This window comes from Phyllopteryx taeniolatus, chromosome 15 (genome assembly GCF_024500385.1).
Source record: "Phyllopteryx taeniolatus isolate TA_2022b chromosome 15, UOR_Ptae_1.2, whole genome shotgun sequence".
Lineage (NCBI taxonomy): Eukaryota > Metazoa > Chordata > Actinopteri > Syngnathiformes > Syngnathidae > Phyllopteryx > Phyllopteryx taeniolatus.
In genome coordinates, this window is record NC_084516.1 from 20,743,413 (window position 1) to 20,759,825 (window position 16,413).

A 16,413-nucleotide genomic window follows, 5' to 3' on the forward strand; every position below is an offset into this window, starting at 1 on the left:
TAGTGTCTAACCTGGCATACATATCATATGCCTCGTTTGGCCTTTGCCACCTCTATCTTTTCCCTACGTCGTATCTCCATGTATTCCTTTTTCCTTTCCTCAGTCCTCTCAGTGTCCCACTTCTTCTTAGCTAACCTCTTTCCTTGTATGATTTCCTTTACTGTGAGGTTCCACCACCAAGTCTACTTCTCGCCATTCCTGCCAGAAGATCACCTTGGCTGTAGTGGTCCAGGCTTTTGGAAGCTCCTCCTGTCCACCAAGAGCCTGTCTCACCTCTTCCCAAAAAGCCGCACAACACTATCCCTTTCTCAGCTTCCACCACATGGTTCTCTGCTCTGCCTTTGTATTCTTAATCTTCCTCCCAACCACCAGAGTCATCTTACACACCACCATCCTATGCTGTCGCCACACTCTCCCCTGCCACTACCTTACAGTCGGTAACCTCCTTCAGATTACATAGTCTGCACAAGATGTAATCCACCTGCGTGCTTCTACCTCCACTCTTGTAGATCACCCTATGTTCCTGGCTCTTTTGGAAAAAAGTGGCCACTACAGCCATTTCCATCCTTTTTGCAAAGTCTACCGCCATCTGTCCCTCCAAGTTCCTTTCCTGGATGCCGTACTTACCCATCACTTCTTCATCACCCTTATTTCCTTCACCAACATGTCGATTACAATCTGCACCAATCACGACTCCCTCTGTCTGGGATGCTCAGAACTACTTCGTCTAGCTCCTTCCAGAATTTCTATTTCACCTGTTGGTCACATCCTACCTGTGGGGCATAGCCCCTAATCACATTATACATAGCACCCTCAATTTCAAGTTTCAGCCTCTTCACTCGATCTGATACTCTTCCTTTAAAATAACCCCTTATCCATTTATCTTTCCGTCTACACCATGGTAAAACAATTTAAACCCTGCCCCTAAACTTCTAGCCTGACTGCCTTTCCACCTGGTCTCCCACTCACACAATATAGCAACCTTTCTCCTAATCATCATGTAACCAACTCCCAAAATTTTTCTGTCCTTGTCCCAACATTCAAAGTCCCCCCATTCAATTCTAGGTTCTGTGCTTTCCTCTTCTCTTTCTGCCTAAGAACCCGCTTTCCACCTCTCCTTTGTCTTCGACCCACAGTAGCTGATTTCCACCCGCGCCCTCCAGCTTAACGGTGCCGGGGGCGGACATTGTTAACCCGGGCCACGACCGATCCGGTATGAAATTCTTTAGATGAACGCTCATATTGTTTGGCAAAGTTTTAAGCCAATCCCCTTCCTGACGCAACCCTCATTATTTATCCAGGCTTGGCACCGGCCTACAGTTTGCACTAGCTTGTGCCCCCCACCGGGCTGCATTTTTTCCCAAACATGAGGAATTATCATGAATAATAATTGTGATTACAATAGTGATCAAAATAATCGTGATTATTATTTTTTGCCATAATCGTGGAGCACAGTATATATAAAGGTTTGATAGTCTGTTCAGTTCAGTTTATTTTTGAAAGGGGACAATGCAATTTCATAAAACACATGAAGTACACATGGTTAAAAAAGCCAGAATTAGCCAGAAGGCTAGTTTTCATCTGTAGTCCCCTGGCCATGATGTAAAAAAGCAGTAAAATACATCTACAAGACAATATAATACAGGATACATAATCAAACTATACTATTAAGAGAGAATAAAACCATAATTTTTTTGATCATAACAAAAAGACAACATAACATACTTGTCTTTTAGTGTTGGCAGCTATAGGTGTTAACTAGCCACATGTATGTGTTACTCCTGTTCTGTTTTTCACCCTTGGAGAGTTTTGCATTGTAGCTCTGTAGCTGGGCAGCCTGGCTGCCTCCCTGCCTCCAGATGAATGAAGAGCACTCCGGATCGCAGAGACACTGCTGATACAGGTCCCAATTTATTCAAAACTTCAAATTGTGTCACTGTGTCTCTTTGTGTCTCTCATATAAAATGTGCATAAAACGTCCGATATTCCATCTACTATTAAATTGTTCTTCTTGTTAAAACTATAACTATTATGTAGTAAATATAATTAGTGTTAAATGGCACACCAAACTACCACATGATTGGAACTTACTTCTAATTTTATTTTTTTGCATGTTGACTCCTGTAATGTTGCTACATCTCAGGGCATGCAGGTGTTTCTGCAAATATGATGAAGAAAAAAAATCCCAATAAGTGAGTGACCACACCACACTGAAGGGTATTTACAGCACAGTGACTGGTAATGTTGACAGTCTTGTTTCCTATCTCCCTGAAGGAAACATAAGAGCAATCTGGGTCCAACCACCAAAGTTCTGTCACAGCCACAACGCAACATTGTCGGCTGCAGGATCCAACACATCTGGAAGGATGGAAGTGGGCATGTAGTATGGAAAGGGACGGTGCTCGACCAGGTAAGAACTACTGCTTCAACTAATCTGACTAGTATAATGCAACTTCTGAATGATATGCATGCGACTAGTGTGATTTAGGAGAAATTTTAGCATCACTTCTCATGCTCGTAAGGTGCTCAATGTTGCCATAAGTTACCTAATGAGAGCATTTGCAACTAAAATTTCCAACAAGTGTATCAACTAACATTAGCGTCACTACAATTTACTAGGAGCACGACTTTCCATCTAGTGGAGGAAATTCCTCCTGATATTTAGGGCGCAGGTGGGAGACAGGCATCAGCTAAGAGACGTGGAATGTGGGATGAATTTTCAGATACTGTGGAAGCTTCAATTGGTCGGAAGTGGGATTAATGATCCAGGTAATGGGGAAGGGACCAATGAAACGCGGAGTGAGTTTCCGGGACTCTGTCTGAAGCAGGAGGTCGTGAGAAGAAAGCCAGACAGATTGGCCCACCTTGTATTCGGGTGTTGGGGAGCGATGACGGTCCGCGAGCTGTTTATTGCGTGTGACGGACCGGGTCAACGCCGCTCGGACGTCTTTCCGCACTGCCTGGATTCTCCGGAGATGATCCTTGACGGCAGGGACTGCCACTGCCTGCTCCTGTTCTTTGAATAATGGGGGTTGGTAACCATAGCAAGCCATGAATGGGGACATACCGATAGCGGAATTGGTGAGGGAGTTGTGGGTGTACTCAATCCATGGGAGCAATGAGCTCCAGGAGGAGAGGTTGTGTGCGGCAACACAACGGAGGGCAGATTCAAGGGATTGTTTTGCCCGCTCCGTCTGGCCGTTGGTCTGCGGATGATATCCTGACGACAAGCTGGCTGCTGCGCCCCTCCTTTACAGAATTCCTTCCATACCAGGGATGAGAACTGAAGACCTCTGTCAGAGACAATATCGATGGGAATACCGTGGAGTCTAAAGACATGCTGAGCAAGGAGGTTAGCAGTATCGAAGGCGGATGGTAGTTTGGGGAGGGGTACGTAATGGATGCATTTGGAAAAGCGATCGACCATAGTGAGAATGATAGTTACCTTCAGAAGGCGGTAGACCGGTAACAAAGTCCAGAGCGATATGGGACCAAGGGCGGGTAGGGATAGGCAATGGACGCAGCAGCCCAGCTGGGCGCAGGTGTGAAGACTTCCCTCGGGCACAGACGGAGCAGGCTTGGACGAACTCCCGGGTGTCTTGAACAAGGCTGGGCCACCAGAAATGCTGCTGGATGAACTGAATGGTGCGGGTGATGCCAGGATGACAGGTGAGTTTGGAGTTGTGAGCCCACTGAAGAACATCAGAGCGTGCGGAATCGGGTACGAGCATGCGGTTTGGAGGCCCGGTCTTGGTATCCGGGTGAGTCTTTTGGGCCTCCTGAACCACCTGTTCGATCTGCCAAGTGGCTGCTCCAACAAAGCACGAGGAAGGAAGGATGGGTTCCGGTTCGTCAGGGCTGGAGGGGGGTGAGTAAAGTCGAGGCAGGGAATCTGGTTTGCTGTTTTTGGAGCCAGGACAGAAGGAGAGACTGAAATTAAACCTGCTCAAGAAGAGAGCCCAGCGAGCTTGTCAAGGGTTAAGGCGTTTGGTGGAACGGAGGTAAGAGAGATTCTTGTGGTCTGTCCAAATGATGAATGGTCGTTCAGTCCCCTCCAGCCAGTGCCGGTGCGGGCAAACGTTGCAGTTCTTTGCGGGTGTTGGGAGTGGGCCAGTTAACGACGGCTTCGATCTTGGCGTGGTCGGGTTGTCCTTTAGAGATAACGTAGCCCATGAAGTGTACGTAGGAGAGGTGGAATTCACATTTTTCAGGTTTAACATACAGGCGGTTTTCAACGAGGCGTTGGAGGACTTGGCGTACATGACGGTGATGTTCTTCAAGGGAGCAAGAGAAAATGATAATTTCACCCAAATAGACCAAAACAAACCGGTTCAGCATATCACGGAGGACGGCGTTAATGAGGCCGGGAAGACAGCGGGGGCATTAGTCAATCCAAACGGCATGACCTGGTATTCGAAGTGTCCGAGAGGGGTGTTGAAAGCGGTTTTCCATTCATCCCCCTCTCAGATATGCATGAGGTGGTAGGCGTTCCGTAGATCCAACTTGGTGAATATCCGGGCGTCGCAGGGTCGATGAGGGTAAGCGGACATTTATTTTTTACGGTGATGTCATTAAGACCACTGTAGTCGATACATGGGCGAAGAGTGGTGTCTTTCTTTTCAACAAAAAAGAAACCGGCCCCTACTGGAGAAGAGGAAGGTCGTATGAGTCCGGAAGCCAGAGAGTCATGGATATAGTCCTCCATTGCCTTTTTCTCAGGTCGGGAAAGGTTGTAGAGTCGGCTGGAAGGAAAAGAGGGGCCCCCGGCAGCAGATTAATTGCGCAGTCATACAGGCGGTGGGGGGGTAGAGAAATGGCCAGGTCTTTGCTGAACGAACGAGAGAGATCATGGTATTCTTTAGGGACTCGGGAGAGGTCAACGGGCGTGGAAGAACGTGGTGATTTATAAGAGGACGTTATAGCTGGGAGCAGGCAGTGTGAGTGGCAGTGAGGGCTCCATCCGGTGATGGCTAAGTGTGTCCAGTCGATGGTGGGGTTGTGTGTTTTGAGCCAGGGAATTCCGAGGACTAATGGGGTATCAGGGGAAGGGATAACAAAAAGTGAGATGTTCTCACGGTGATTACCCAAAATGAGCAAGGTGAATGGCACTGTTTGGTGCTGTTTGGTGGGTAACAGGATTAGATGATTCGGCCATCCAGGGCTGTGACTTTCTTCGGGGACGGAAGTGGTTGGAGAGGGATTTGGAGCTGGTGATTTATTGCTTCATGAATGAAGTTGTCATCGGCACCGGAATCTATAAGGGAAGTAATGGGGGTGTTCTGAGCAGAAACTATAATGCAAGCGGGAACGGTCATGCAAGAGGGAAAGCTTGAGGGAATGGAGGTTTGGCTCACCACGACGCTCTCGGGTCGCGATGAGCCTGGTCTTTGGATTGGAGGGGGCATGAGGAAATAAAGTGACCGGATTGACCGCAGTAAATACACAGCTGCTGAATGACTCGACGCTGACGCTCCTGTGGGTCTAGACGCGTTTTACCAATTTGCATGGGCTCTGTGGTAGCTATGGGGAGTGACGGAAGTGCGGGAGGCGGGTGAGAAGCCGATGGCGTGGTCCTCTGAGTGGGAGGATTATTACATACGCGGACCCTCCTCTCTCGTACTCTCTCTCACAGTCCGAATGGAAAGGGCGATGAGATCCTCGAGAGAGAGGAGGGCTTGTCCCGGACCGCTAGCTCATCCTTGAGTTGGTCGGAGAGGCCAAGGGACATGAGGTTCTTTGTACGGGAAGCGAGGTGGCTCCGGGCTGCAGACTCGGGAGGAGTACTTACAGGGGGTTGAATGGATTGCATCTGTTGGGAAAAGGTAGTGGAGCGTTTCTGTGATTTCTTGCAGGTTTTTGTCCTGTCGTCCAATGTGGGTGCCTTGGAGGGTTTCCATAGTGGCCTAAGTATTCTGTCACGTGTGGGGAGTAGCTGGACCCAAGAGCAGGCGGAGGCAGATGTAAAATGATGAACAGTTTATTGAGGAAATGTTATGGAGGGTGTCCTGGATGTGTTGGCAGGCGGCGTCGTGGACAGGTGGCAGGCAGTGGACAGAACAGGCGGCTGGCTTGGTGGCGGGAATGATCACAGGGGAGCACTTGGAACGAGGAGACACAAGAGTTAACAAGGGAAGCGAGGAACCGTATAGCTTACTTGACATAAGGTGGACCATTGTACCGCCAGTACATGCTGCAATACTTAGGCGAGGTTTTCCGGGAACAGGCAGGCTTATATACACCGGTGGTGATGAGGCTGATTAAAGACAGGTGCTGAAAATAGAGAGGGGAGAGGGGAGAGAGAGAATACACAAAGCGCCCTCCCGGCTCCAATAATGGAACAGCAGGGCAGTATATGACACTTTTTTTTAATCCAGGCAGCACGGTGTGGACTGGTTATCATATCTGCCTCACAGTTCTGAGGACCCTGGTTCAAATCCTGGCCTCGCCTGTGTGGAGTTAGCATGTTCTCCTCGTGCCTGCACGGGTTTCCTCTGGGTACTCCGATCTCTTCCCACATCCCAAAAACATTCATGATAGATTAATTCAAGACTCTAAATTGCCTGTAGGTGTAAATGGAAGTGTGAAGGGTTTTTGTCTTTATGTCCCCTGCGATTGGCTGGTGACCAGTTCAGGGTGTACCCCGCCTCTCGCCCAGAGTCAACTGGAGTAGGCTCCAGCATACCCGCAACCCTAGTGAGGAGAAGCGGTACGGGAAATGGATGGATGGATGGATGTTTGAATTCACCCATTTTTCCATTGAACATAGGTATTCGGACATCTGTTTGACAGGTGTGTTTTGTTGCCCAGGTGTGTCCTCTTACATGAGATTTTGATTTTTGATTAGAGTTGGACATGAGAGAATTCAGGGAAAATGTTTCACAAACATTGGCCATAGCCAATATAACCATTTGGAAAGTCACCACAAGAATTTTGCCACTTTTCCAACAAAGGTCCTCATGTAATCATTGTTATTATATGAATAAAGTATCAGATTCAATTCAGGAGTAAAGTTTGATTTAAGAGACACAACTGTGTCTGGTTAGAGCGTCAGCCTCACAGTTCTGAGGACCGGGGTTCAATCCTGTGTGGAGTTTGCATGTTCTCCCCGTGCCTGCGTGGGTTTTCTCCGGGCACTCCGCTTTCCTCCCACATCCCCAAAACATGCATTCATTGGAGACTCTAAATTGCCCGTAGGTGTGAATGTGAGTGCGCATGGTTGTTTGTTTGTATGTGCCCTGCGATTGGCTGGCAACCGGTTCAGGGTGTACCCCGCCTCCTGCCCGATGACAGCTGGGATAGGCTCCGGCACGCCCGCGACCCGCGTGAGGAGAAGTGGCTCAGAAAAATGGATGGATGGATGGAACTGTGTCTCCTGTGGATGCCTTCACAGTTCACAGTCACATTTTCTATAACGCAAGTGACAAGAGTAATGAGAGATTCTATTCCATTACATATTACATTGTTAACCGTTACCGTTGTTATTTTTTGTCATGAACTAACAAAATGTACAACAGTATTATTTCTATATTAGTTTTTCAATAATGAAAAGAAAAATCCTGTTTGGTTGTTATAATACGCCCTTCGGTACGTGGATAAGCGGATTTGCTTCATCATCATTCCAATGTTTTACAGTCAAAGGAAAGTTTCATACAATATGTTCTGCAACTTTTTAAAGACGTTTGCCCTCCTTGTAAATTAACTTTTTAAAAGTCGAACACAGTCAGATGAAGGTGTTTACATGCATTTGAAATGTTTGGTTTCCTTCGTTTTTGTTGCAATAGTTTTTTAATTCATGCAAACTTACTGAGATGTCTAAAGAAGGCCTGAAAACAGCTGTTACGTCAACTTTCAGAGGCCAGGAGTGAAGGTATGACAATCTACTGTTTGAAGAAGACTTCATGAATAAGTACAGAGGCTACGCCAGAAGTCTGATATAATCTACTTATTGGCAAGACAAATTGGAAGGACAGAACTGGTATTTTCCAGAAAATTAACGAGACGTTCCTCAAATTCGGTGACTGATGAGACAAAGATGAACCTTTACCAAAGTAATGTAAAGGCACCTTGTGAATGTAAAGATCTGATGATGATCCCAAATAGAAAAGCTCATCTGTGAAACTCAGTGTCATGGCTTGGGCTTGCATGGATTCTTTTGATACTGCTCATTAATATTCATTGATGTAACACATGATGGCAGCAGTAAACTGAACTCAGAAGTTAACAGAAACATTTTGTCTTGTTTTGAAAGAATGGGACGGACCCAAACGGATTAGGAAATCCTTTGTCAAGCAAAACAACAAAGGTGGAAGAAATAGATTTCAGACTGACCAAGTCAGTCTCCAGACTTAAACGGTTGGTAATAACACAACTGAAAGAGGCTGCCTTGTAAAGCATGAACAAAAGAATGCAAGGTTCGTGGGGTTGTTTGGACACTATGGATAGGAGCAGCTGAATACGAGAGGATCATTATTTGCTCATTAAAGTTGGCTTACTCCGAAACAGTTTGTCCTTCCCCTCCCGTACTTTGTCTTCTATGTTATGCGTCAGATGCAGATGCAAATACAAAGCTGAAAAACGGAGCTCTCATTTTCATCTTGATGTCGGATCCAAATGTTTTCACTGTACAGTAAAAATAGTTTTGTAATTTTTATTGGCTTCACTGTTTCAAAGCTTTTGGAGGACAACATATGGTGCTAATATGCAGAGAAAGAAACAGTCGATTTAGGTTTGTATTGTTAATCCTTGAAATGTTTTGGATATTTTTTTGTATTCCTTGTTAAATGCACAGACAATAGTCCGTATAAAGATTTGACATTCTTCCTTTTAATTCCTATGTTGTTATCCTGCCTTCAGCGATTAGTGAAGGGCGTTACATGTTTTTCAACCAAACAGGTGCCAGTGAATCCATCTCTTTATCTGATAAAGTATGATGGCTTTGACTGTGTCTATGGTCTGGAGCTCCACAAGGATGAGAGAGTTCAGGGCCTGGAGGTTCTCCCTGACCGACTGGGTAAGTGTGAGCTGACAGCACGACGCATTGGAATGCATCAGTATGTCCGCACTGCTTTTCCATTTTCAAGATATATTTTAACTCAGGTTTTAATAAGGAATTTACGAGGGATGTTTGATACCACTTTTTTTTTTCCCAGACCAAAACCAGTACGACTTTTCACTCTTGACTACTCAACGATTCAGAGGACCGATACTATGAGTACTTTTGTTGCAGACAATTTCAAACTCAATGACAGATGATTAAAGATCTTTCTTTCTTTCTTTCTTTCTTTCTTTCTGACGCACATGATGATGCGCAGATGTCAAACGGCCGCAGTCATTACCAGATCGTTTTGCCTGAAGTATCCGTGGGTGGTATCAGCGGCCTTCACGAGTACCTGATACGTTGACAAAAGGCTGGTATCGGCCTGATACCGATACTACTCGCCCATCCCGAGAATTAACGATTTCATTCTTTAAAAATTGGCTTATCGTTGCTTCTTGCATTAGTTTTTTCATGATAGAAAAGTATGCCTCATCAATAGATAGAATAGAATGAATGCATTTAAATGGCTTCTCAATCAAGAGTATTGAATTAGTGCCCATCCCTACTGAATGCATACAGTCTCCACACACGATATTCATTGTGCTGTCTGAATTTTTAGACGGTGCAGTTTGAGTAAAACGCCATTCCCGTTTGAATGTATCACAATATTTATCTATTGCGTACACTGTTCTATGTTTCATTGACATAACTTGACAAATAGTTCATCAATTACTCCCCTTGTTTGGACCCCTCTCACACTTAATGAATATATGATTCATCCCAACCTTTACTCCGGGGATTTTCACTAGATTGTATTACCAATCAACGGAAAGAAGACCCGAGCCATTGACTGTACGTCCAAAATGATCAAATTCAACACGGTCTCACTCACACACCGAGTGTGATGCATGTCAGCTGTGTTTTTAGCGCTGCACTCACAGATTAGAAAGGCATCCACGCAAGAAACCTTTTGTGTTTGAAACGTTTTGTGTCCGCTCATGATGTATTGTCTTCAGAAAATAAACACTGCTTTACTCTAAGCCTTTGGTTTTCTTTTTAGGTGTGTTTGTTTTGTGAACATCCCAGCTCCATTGATGCGCAAACATGCATGCAGTCTTTTGTTACATCTAAAACTGTTACCCATTGCATAACTTCCCTGAAAGCGGCTCATGTCTTGCTTTTACTTTCCAATTTATGCAGCTAAATCCCGCCTGACAGATGTCAATTTAGCAGATACAATGATAGGAAAAGCGGTGGAACATATGTTTGAGACAGAGGAGGGTCCAAAGGAAGAATGGCGGGGAATGGTGCTGGCCCGGGCTCCCATCATGACCACCTGGTTTTATATCACCTATGAGAAAGACCCTGTCCTCTACATGTACCAGCTGCTGGATGACTTTAAAGAAGGAGACCTCCGCATCATGCCTGACTCTAGTGAGTGCAATTTGCTAGCGGCCGCATGAGCGCCATAAACAGTGTGGACAGTGTGTAACATTCCAGTGAAATCACAAGACAAAAATTTGTTTGCAGTGTTTAGTGTGTCAACAAGAAACAATCCTCTTCAAATGATCTCTGTTGTAACCTACTGCATTTTTAAGTACAATAATAGAGGTTCTACAGTTAATCAATTAATCAACAACTAACCCCTTATCACATTAATCGACGAGCTTCCAAATCCTTGGAATTTTAGCCTCTCAACAACAAATATTCTCTCATTTCTGTTGTCCTCCATTGAAGGAGACTGATTATGTTTAATCAAAATAAGACATTTGCGCACATCTGCTTTCACTTTAGAAAATAATTATCCAAACCTTTGCCTGTTTTCTGACATGTTACCGACCAAAACAGTAATTGAATCATAATCTCCCCTTTTTTGCGCATTTTCTGCGCTGTCAATTTGAAATAATATCCCGTTTTTGAATGAAGGGATGAAAATAAAAAGTTTTTTTTATCCGATTCATCAATTAATCAAAAGAATAATTGACAGATTAATCTGTTGTCAAAATAATCATTAGTTGCACCCCTAACCAGTATTACAGAGTGCTATTTTCCTATGTTGTGTTTATGGGACCCATGTTAGTGGAACACACTGGAGCAGGGGGCAGCTGAAGCGCCCGGGGAGCATTTTTGGGGTATCAGTGTCTTGCTCAAGGACACCACAGCTGTGAGTCCGGGGGATGTTGGCAGATGGGACTGTATTGGACATGCGATGAGCAGTGCCTGGTTTTCTCCACACCGCTTAGAATTAAGGCCAAAAAGTTCTATCTTGGTCTCATCAGACCAAAGAATCTTATTTCTCACCATATTGGAGTCCTTCAGGTGTTTTTTAGCAAACTCCATGCGGGCTTTCATGTGTCTTGCACTTCCGTCGGGCCACTCTGCCATAAAGGCCCGACTGGTGGAGAGCTGCAATGATGGTGGACTCCCCTCTCTGGAGCTCAGCCACAGTGATCTTTGGGTTCTTCTTTTCCTCTCTCACCAAGGCTCTTCTCCCCCGATTGCTCAGTTTGGCCAGCTCTAGGAAGGGTTCTGCTCGTCCCAAACGTCTTCCATTTAAGGATTATAGAGGCCACTGTGCTCTGAGGAACCTTAAGTGCATCAGAAAGGTTTTTGTAACCTTGGTCAGATCTGTGCCTTGCCAGAAATGGACAGCACCTGAGTTAAATATATGAGTGTCACAGCAAAAGGTCTGAATACTTATGACTGTGTGAAATTTCAATTTTTCTTTTTTAATAAATCTGCAAATAATTAAACAATTGAATTTCTTTCTGTCAATATGGGCTGCTGTGTGTACATTAATGAGGAAAAAAAATAACAACTGATTTTAGTAAATGGCTGCAATATAACCGAGTGAAAAATTTAAGAGGCTCTGAATACTTTCTGTACCCACTATGTATATATATATATATATATACATACAGTATATATGTATACAATATATGTATATTATTATAAATAACAATAAGTTTCCCCCTTTGTTTTAATGCAAAACAAAACAAAAAAGTACATTAGAAAAATAGCTAGATTTAGTGACTTAATTATTATTATTTATTTTTTTACAAAACAATATCAGATTTTTTTTTCATAAAATGTAGCTTGTTTGTCATCTATATGTGTGCATAATAACTGATCACAGGGATTGTATTTAAAGACACCAAACTTTCAGTCATAGGTATTTGGAGCTGAAAAGTAGAGTATTGCACTTTAAAATGTAATAAACTTATTACGACCCAAAACATTATGACCATTCAATTTTCTACGTGAGCATAGAAATTCTCCAAATGATCCTTAACCCCCATCACCAAAATGTCCTATGTATTTTTTCACTTTCAAATTCATCCTGCGGGCTGGAATCTACCCCCTACCGGTCTGGTTTTGGCCCACGAGCCGTATCTTTGACACCAGTGCTATACAGTATGTTCTCACTTCCTGCCAGATGATTGTGAGGACATGTGAGCAGTCTGTTTGTCTTACCTATTGTTTGTCATTCCTTCTATCTGTAGATGACAGTGTCCCAGCTGAGAGGGAACCAGGTGAGGTGGTGGACAGTCTGGTGGGCAAACAGGTGGAGTATGCCAAAGAGGACGGAGGCAAACGAACAGGCATGGTCATCCATCAAGTGGAGGCCAAGCCTTCTGTATACTTCATCAAGTTCGATGACGACCATCTCATTTATGTCTACGACCTGGTCAAAACCTCATAAGACATTGCAGACATCCTGGGCCCCTTCTCCCAGGACAGAAACAAAACACGAGACACATGTTGACACATCTGAAACCCACCCAATCCAGTACATGCTCTGCAGACCCTAAACGACGACAGCCCTTTTAAAAGCATAATGTTATTGTATACTGTGAAAAGTAGATGAAAAGACAGCAGACCAAGTCAGCAATTATGTCAACATACAGTAATTGTATGTAATTCAGACTTAACTCGTACTTCGAAAAACAATGTGATTGAGAAACCAAGTCATTGTACTTGGAGAACGCCATTGATTTCCATAATGGTTAGGTAGGTAGCAATGTAGCAACATGGTAGGTATTTCTTTGTTAACGAACAAGCTACAAGAAGCCACAATTTGCCAGTGCTTGTTAGTGTAAAAGGCAATGAAAAAATAGACCTCATACTCCGAATAAGAGGACATGCAGCTTGTATTATTTCAGAATCTTGACACAAAAAAAGACATCCTCATCCTTGTCCGTCACATCTATTATTGACTTGTATTCGGACCATATGAATGCGCAGTTTATAATTTTAAGGCCACGAAAAGAACACACATCTGAATCGTGGTATACCGAGCCTGAAACAATGTTAACTACTTTTGTTTCTGATTCAACTTTATACATTGTTGAGAATCGATATGTGTAATCAAAGTCCGAAAAAAATATACTGTAAGTCCGGTCTTTATTTTCAAAGCCCTTTGCACTTCCATGTTACCGATGTCACTCTTTTGAAAGAAGCATTTGTATGCACGCAACAGTGCCACCTAACGGTAAAACAATCCATTGTTTTCATTTTCAATTTTATTAACCGTTGTTAAAATGTTGGATTTGTCTTTTTCTTTAGTTTTGAATATTTATATAATCCTTATTTGCACCGATCGTCCCATAATTTCAAGATATCCTTTGACCTTCAAGCATTATTAGATTTGAGCAGTCTCCAAAAAAGTATAATTTGGATGTAGGTATGATTCATTTCGAGGTCCGGTATTTTGCCAAGCCCACTTTTTCTAGTATTTGGGATTTAATATTGGCTCTACAGTGCCTCAGTAAACAAATCGTCCACACATTCCTGAGTTGCAGACGTTTTTCTGCCGAGAGGCCTGAAATCAGGTCATTCGAATTTCTCAAGATTATCTACGTCGCTAGCTAAGATCTCCACCTACCTCTCCGGTCCGAGCCAGCGCTGTCAACGTAACAAACACGTGTGCTCACACAAGTGGGTCTTCTACATGGAGACAACCAATCAGAGGAAATGGGGCAGTCTTAGCCAAATATGGACAAAGCGGATACAAGACTGGGTCAAATGGAAGTAGCTGTCGGACACTCGTATGACAAAACCAGTATGGTTTTTGAAATGAAATTAACACTTTTATACTAAGTCCATGTTAGAGTCACTCTATGAACGTCTAAATAGCCCAAATATGGGACTTTTAAAATATATTTAATTGCGCTTTACTGTCAGAAATGGGCTTTTGTCAACCAGCCATTCTTAAGTTGGCTAGTGGGCCAATTTCCTAGTTTGTCAAACGCAAAGGGACAGGACATTTTTTGTAAAGTTAAGGATGAATATTGATAAGATCAAAACTGATGGTATCCCAAACAACAAAAGCAGGGTTTTGTACAGAACAAAGCGAGAGACATTGACAAAAAGAAAAAGACCATTTCACAACTGAACATTTATTCAAGATTGATGGAACTCTCAAGATGTCTGCAGATAAAAACTGTGATTTAAAAAAAAATGAATTTTTTTTTTTCTGATTTTATATTGCCAAACTGCTTCTTAATGTGCATTTTTTTTAAAGTGTTGCAAACTGTGTTTGTTATGATTTCACTTAAGCCTTTGCATATGCTTTTGTGTACTTGCTGAAACTTCGATGGAGTTTAACAGAAACAAAACAAAACGTCTTTGTGTAGTGTAGTTTGTGACTTACACACACTTATTATTATGATACTGTGATTATTATTATACCTGCGCTTCCTCCAGTTAAACATGTTTGAAGACAGTTATGCATTATTGGTGTTGAAATTCAAGGAAAAATATTTTTGTTGCACCTTAAATCCCAAGGAAGTGGTTAAAAAAGATAAAACAACCAATATTTTCTGGGACAGTCAATGACAGTTGAATGAAAGAAGTTGAGTGTAAATTTTTTGGAGTAATGTAAACCGGATTCCTCGTGTTCATCACTGCATTTAAACTAGACACACAGTGCCGTGAAAAAAATATTGTCCACTTCTCAAATTCTATTTTTTTGCATAGTTTTCCCACTTTAATTGTTTACGATCATCAAACAAATGTAAATGTCAAAGATTACCCAAGTAAACATACAATGCAGTTTTGAAATCCATCCATCCGTCCATTTTCGGAGCCGCTTCTCCTCACTAGGACGTGCTGGAGCCTATCGCAGCTAACATCGGGCAGGAGGCGGGTTACACCCTGAACTGGTTTCCAGCCAATCGCAGGGCACATAGAAACAAACAACCATTCGCACTCACAGTCACACCTACGGGCAATTTAGAGCTGTCAATGAACCTACCACGCATCTTTTTGGGATGTGGGAGGAAACCGGAGTGCCCGGAGAAAACCCACACAGGCACGGGGAGAACATGCAAACTCCACACAGGCGGGGCCGGACACTCTAACCAGTCGTCCACCGTGCCGCCTTAAGTCTTTCAGTTTCTTTTCATTCACAACATGGAAAAGAAGACTTAGTAATGTTGGTGTGATTGTTTTTGGTCAGCTCCACACCATGGATGCGGTAGAGACAGTAGTTGTTTGTATGATGTAAAGTATGTGACACAATGATCCACCAGGGAATGTTTCTTTACATTTTATTTTGTTTACTCACAACTGAAGGTTTCCCATAACACAGACAACAGTTTTTGCACATCTGTCAATCATTCATGAAAGTCTCAAACTTAAGAGTCTGAATAATTGTTTGCTCTGTAATTTCTAAACAAAGCAACCTAACATTCTACATATCATTTTGGGATATGTTTTTAGGTTAAAAAAAATAATAATCAAATGTTTTCTCGGTAGGTTGATTGGGGATTGGGGACTAAATTGCCATTAGGTGTGAATGTGTGCGCGAAAGGGTTGTTTGTTTCTATGTGCCCTCCGATTGGCTGGCAACCAGTTCAGGGTGTACCCCGCCTCTCGCCCGAAGATTGCCGGGATAGGCTCCAGCATGCCCTAGTGAGGATTAGCGGAACGGAAGATGAATGAATGTTCTCTCATCTAAAATGTATACTGCAGAATAAAATGTGAGGGAAAGAAGACTTGAGCCAATAAGATTTTTTGGTTGAATGCATGTACAGATGAGTTCCAAATGTCAAACCTTCAGTTTGTGTACTTCCTGTGATGCAGATAGATGACACCTATTATTCATAACTGCACCAAAAAGAAACCCTCTCCAAGACATGTATGTGCATATAGAATGTTTTTCCATACGGAGAATAATGATCATCTCAACATGCACTGTTTTAGTTGGTGAGTGGCGACAACACAGTTGTGTAAAGTTGTGTCCAAAGCAATCGGTTCATTTTGCAATTACTGATTATTCTTGTTGATGTCGGAATGACATGGCTTTTTCTATCATCCTGCCTTGTAATTGTTTGTTTTTGTATGATTAAACATGTATGTTAATTTTTATTGTT

General features: G+C 43.2%; 1 protein-coding gene across 9 annotated transcripts in view; it reads left to right on the forward strand.

Annotated features, from left to right (window-relative positions):
- Positions 1–16,413, forward strand: part of LOC133490069 (spindlin-Z) — a 32,375-nt gene extending 15,962 nt beyond the window's left edge. For 3 of the 9 annotated variants that reach the window (XM_061799629.1, XM_061799635.1, XM_061799633.1), the window contains exons 3-9: positions 1,137–1,213; positions 1,806–1,903; positions 2,144–2,192; positions 2,275–2,410; positions 8,893–9,010; positions 10,238–10,471; positions 12,541–16,413. In XM_061799629.1, the coding sequence (XP_061655613.1) occupies positions 1,864–1,903; positions 2,144–2,192; positions 2,275–2,410; positions 8,893–9,010; positions 10,238–10,471; positions 12,541–12,740 (777 nt within the window). In that variant the 5' untranslated portion in view covers positions 1,137–1,213; positions 1,806–1,863 and the 3' untranslated portion in view covers positions 12,741–16,413. Of the gene's footprint in view, positions 1–1,098; positions 1,214–1,805; positions 1,904–2,143; positions 2,193–2,274; positions 2,411–8,892; positions 9,011–10,237; positions 10,472–12,540 lie in introns of all 9 variants that reach the window. The other 6 variants (XM_061799626.1, XM_061799631.1, XM_061799630.1 and 3 more) reach the window with 3 other exon arrangements.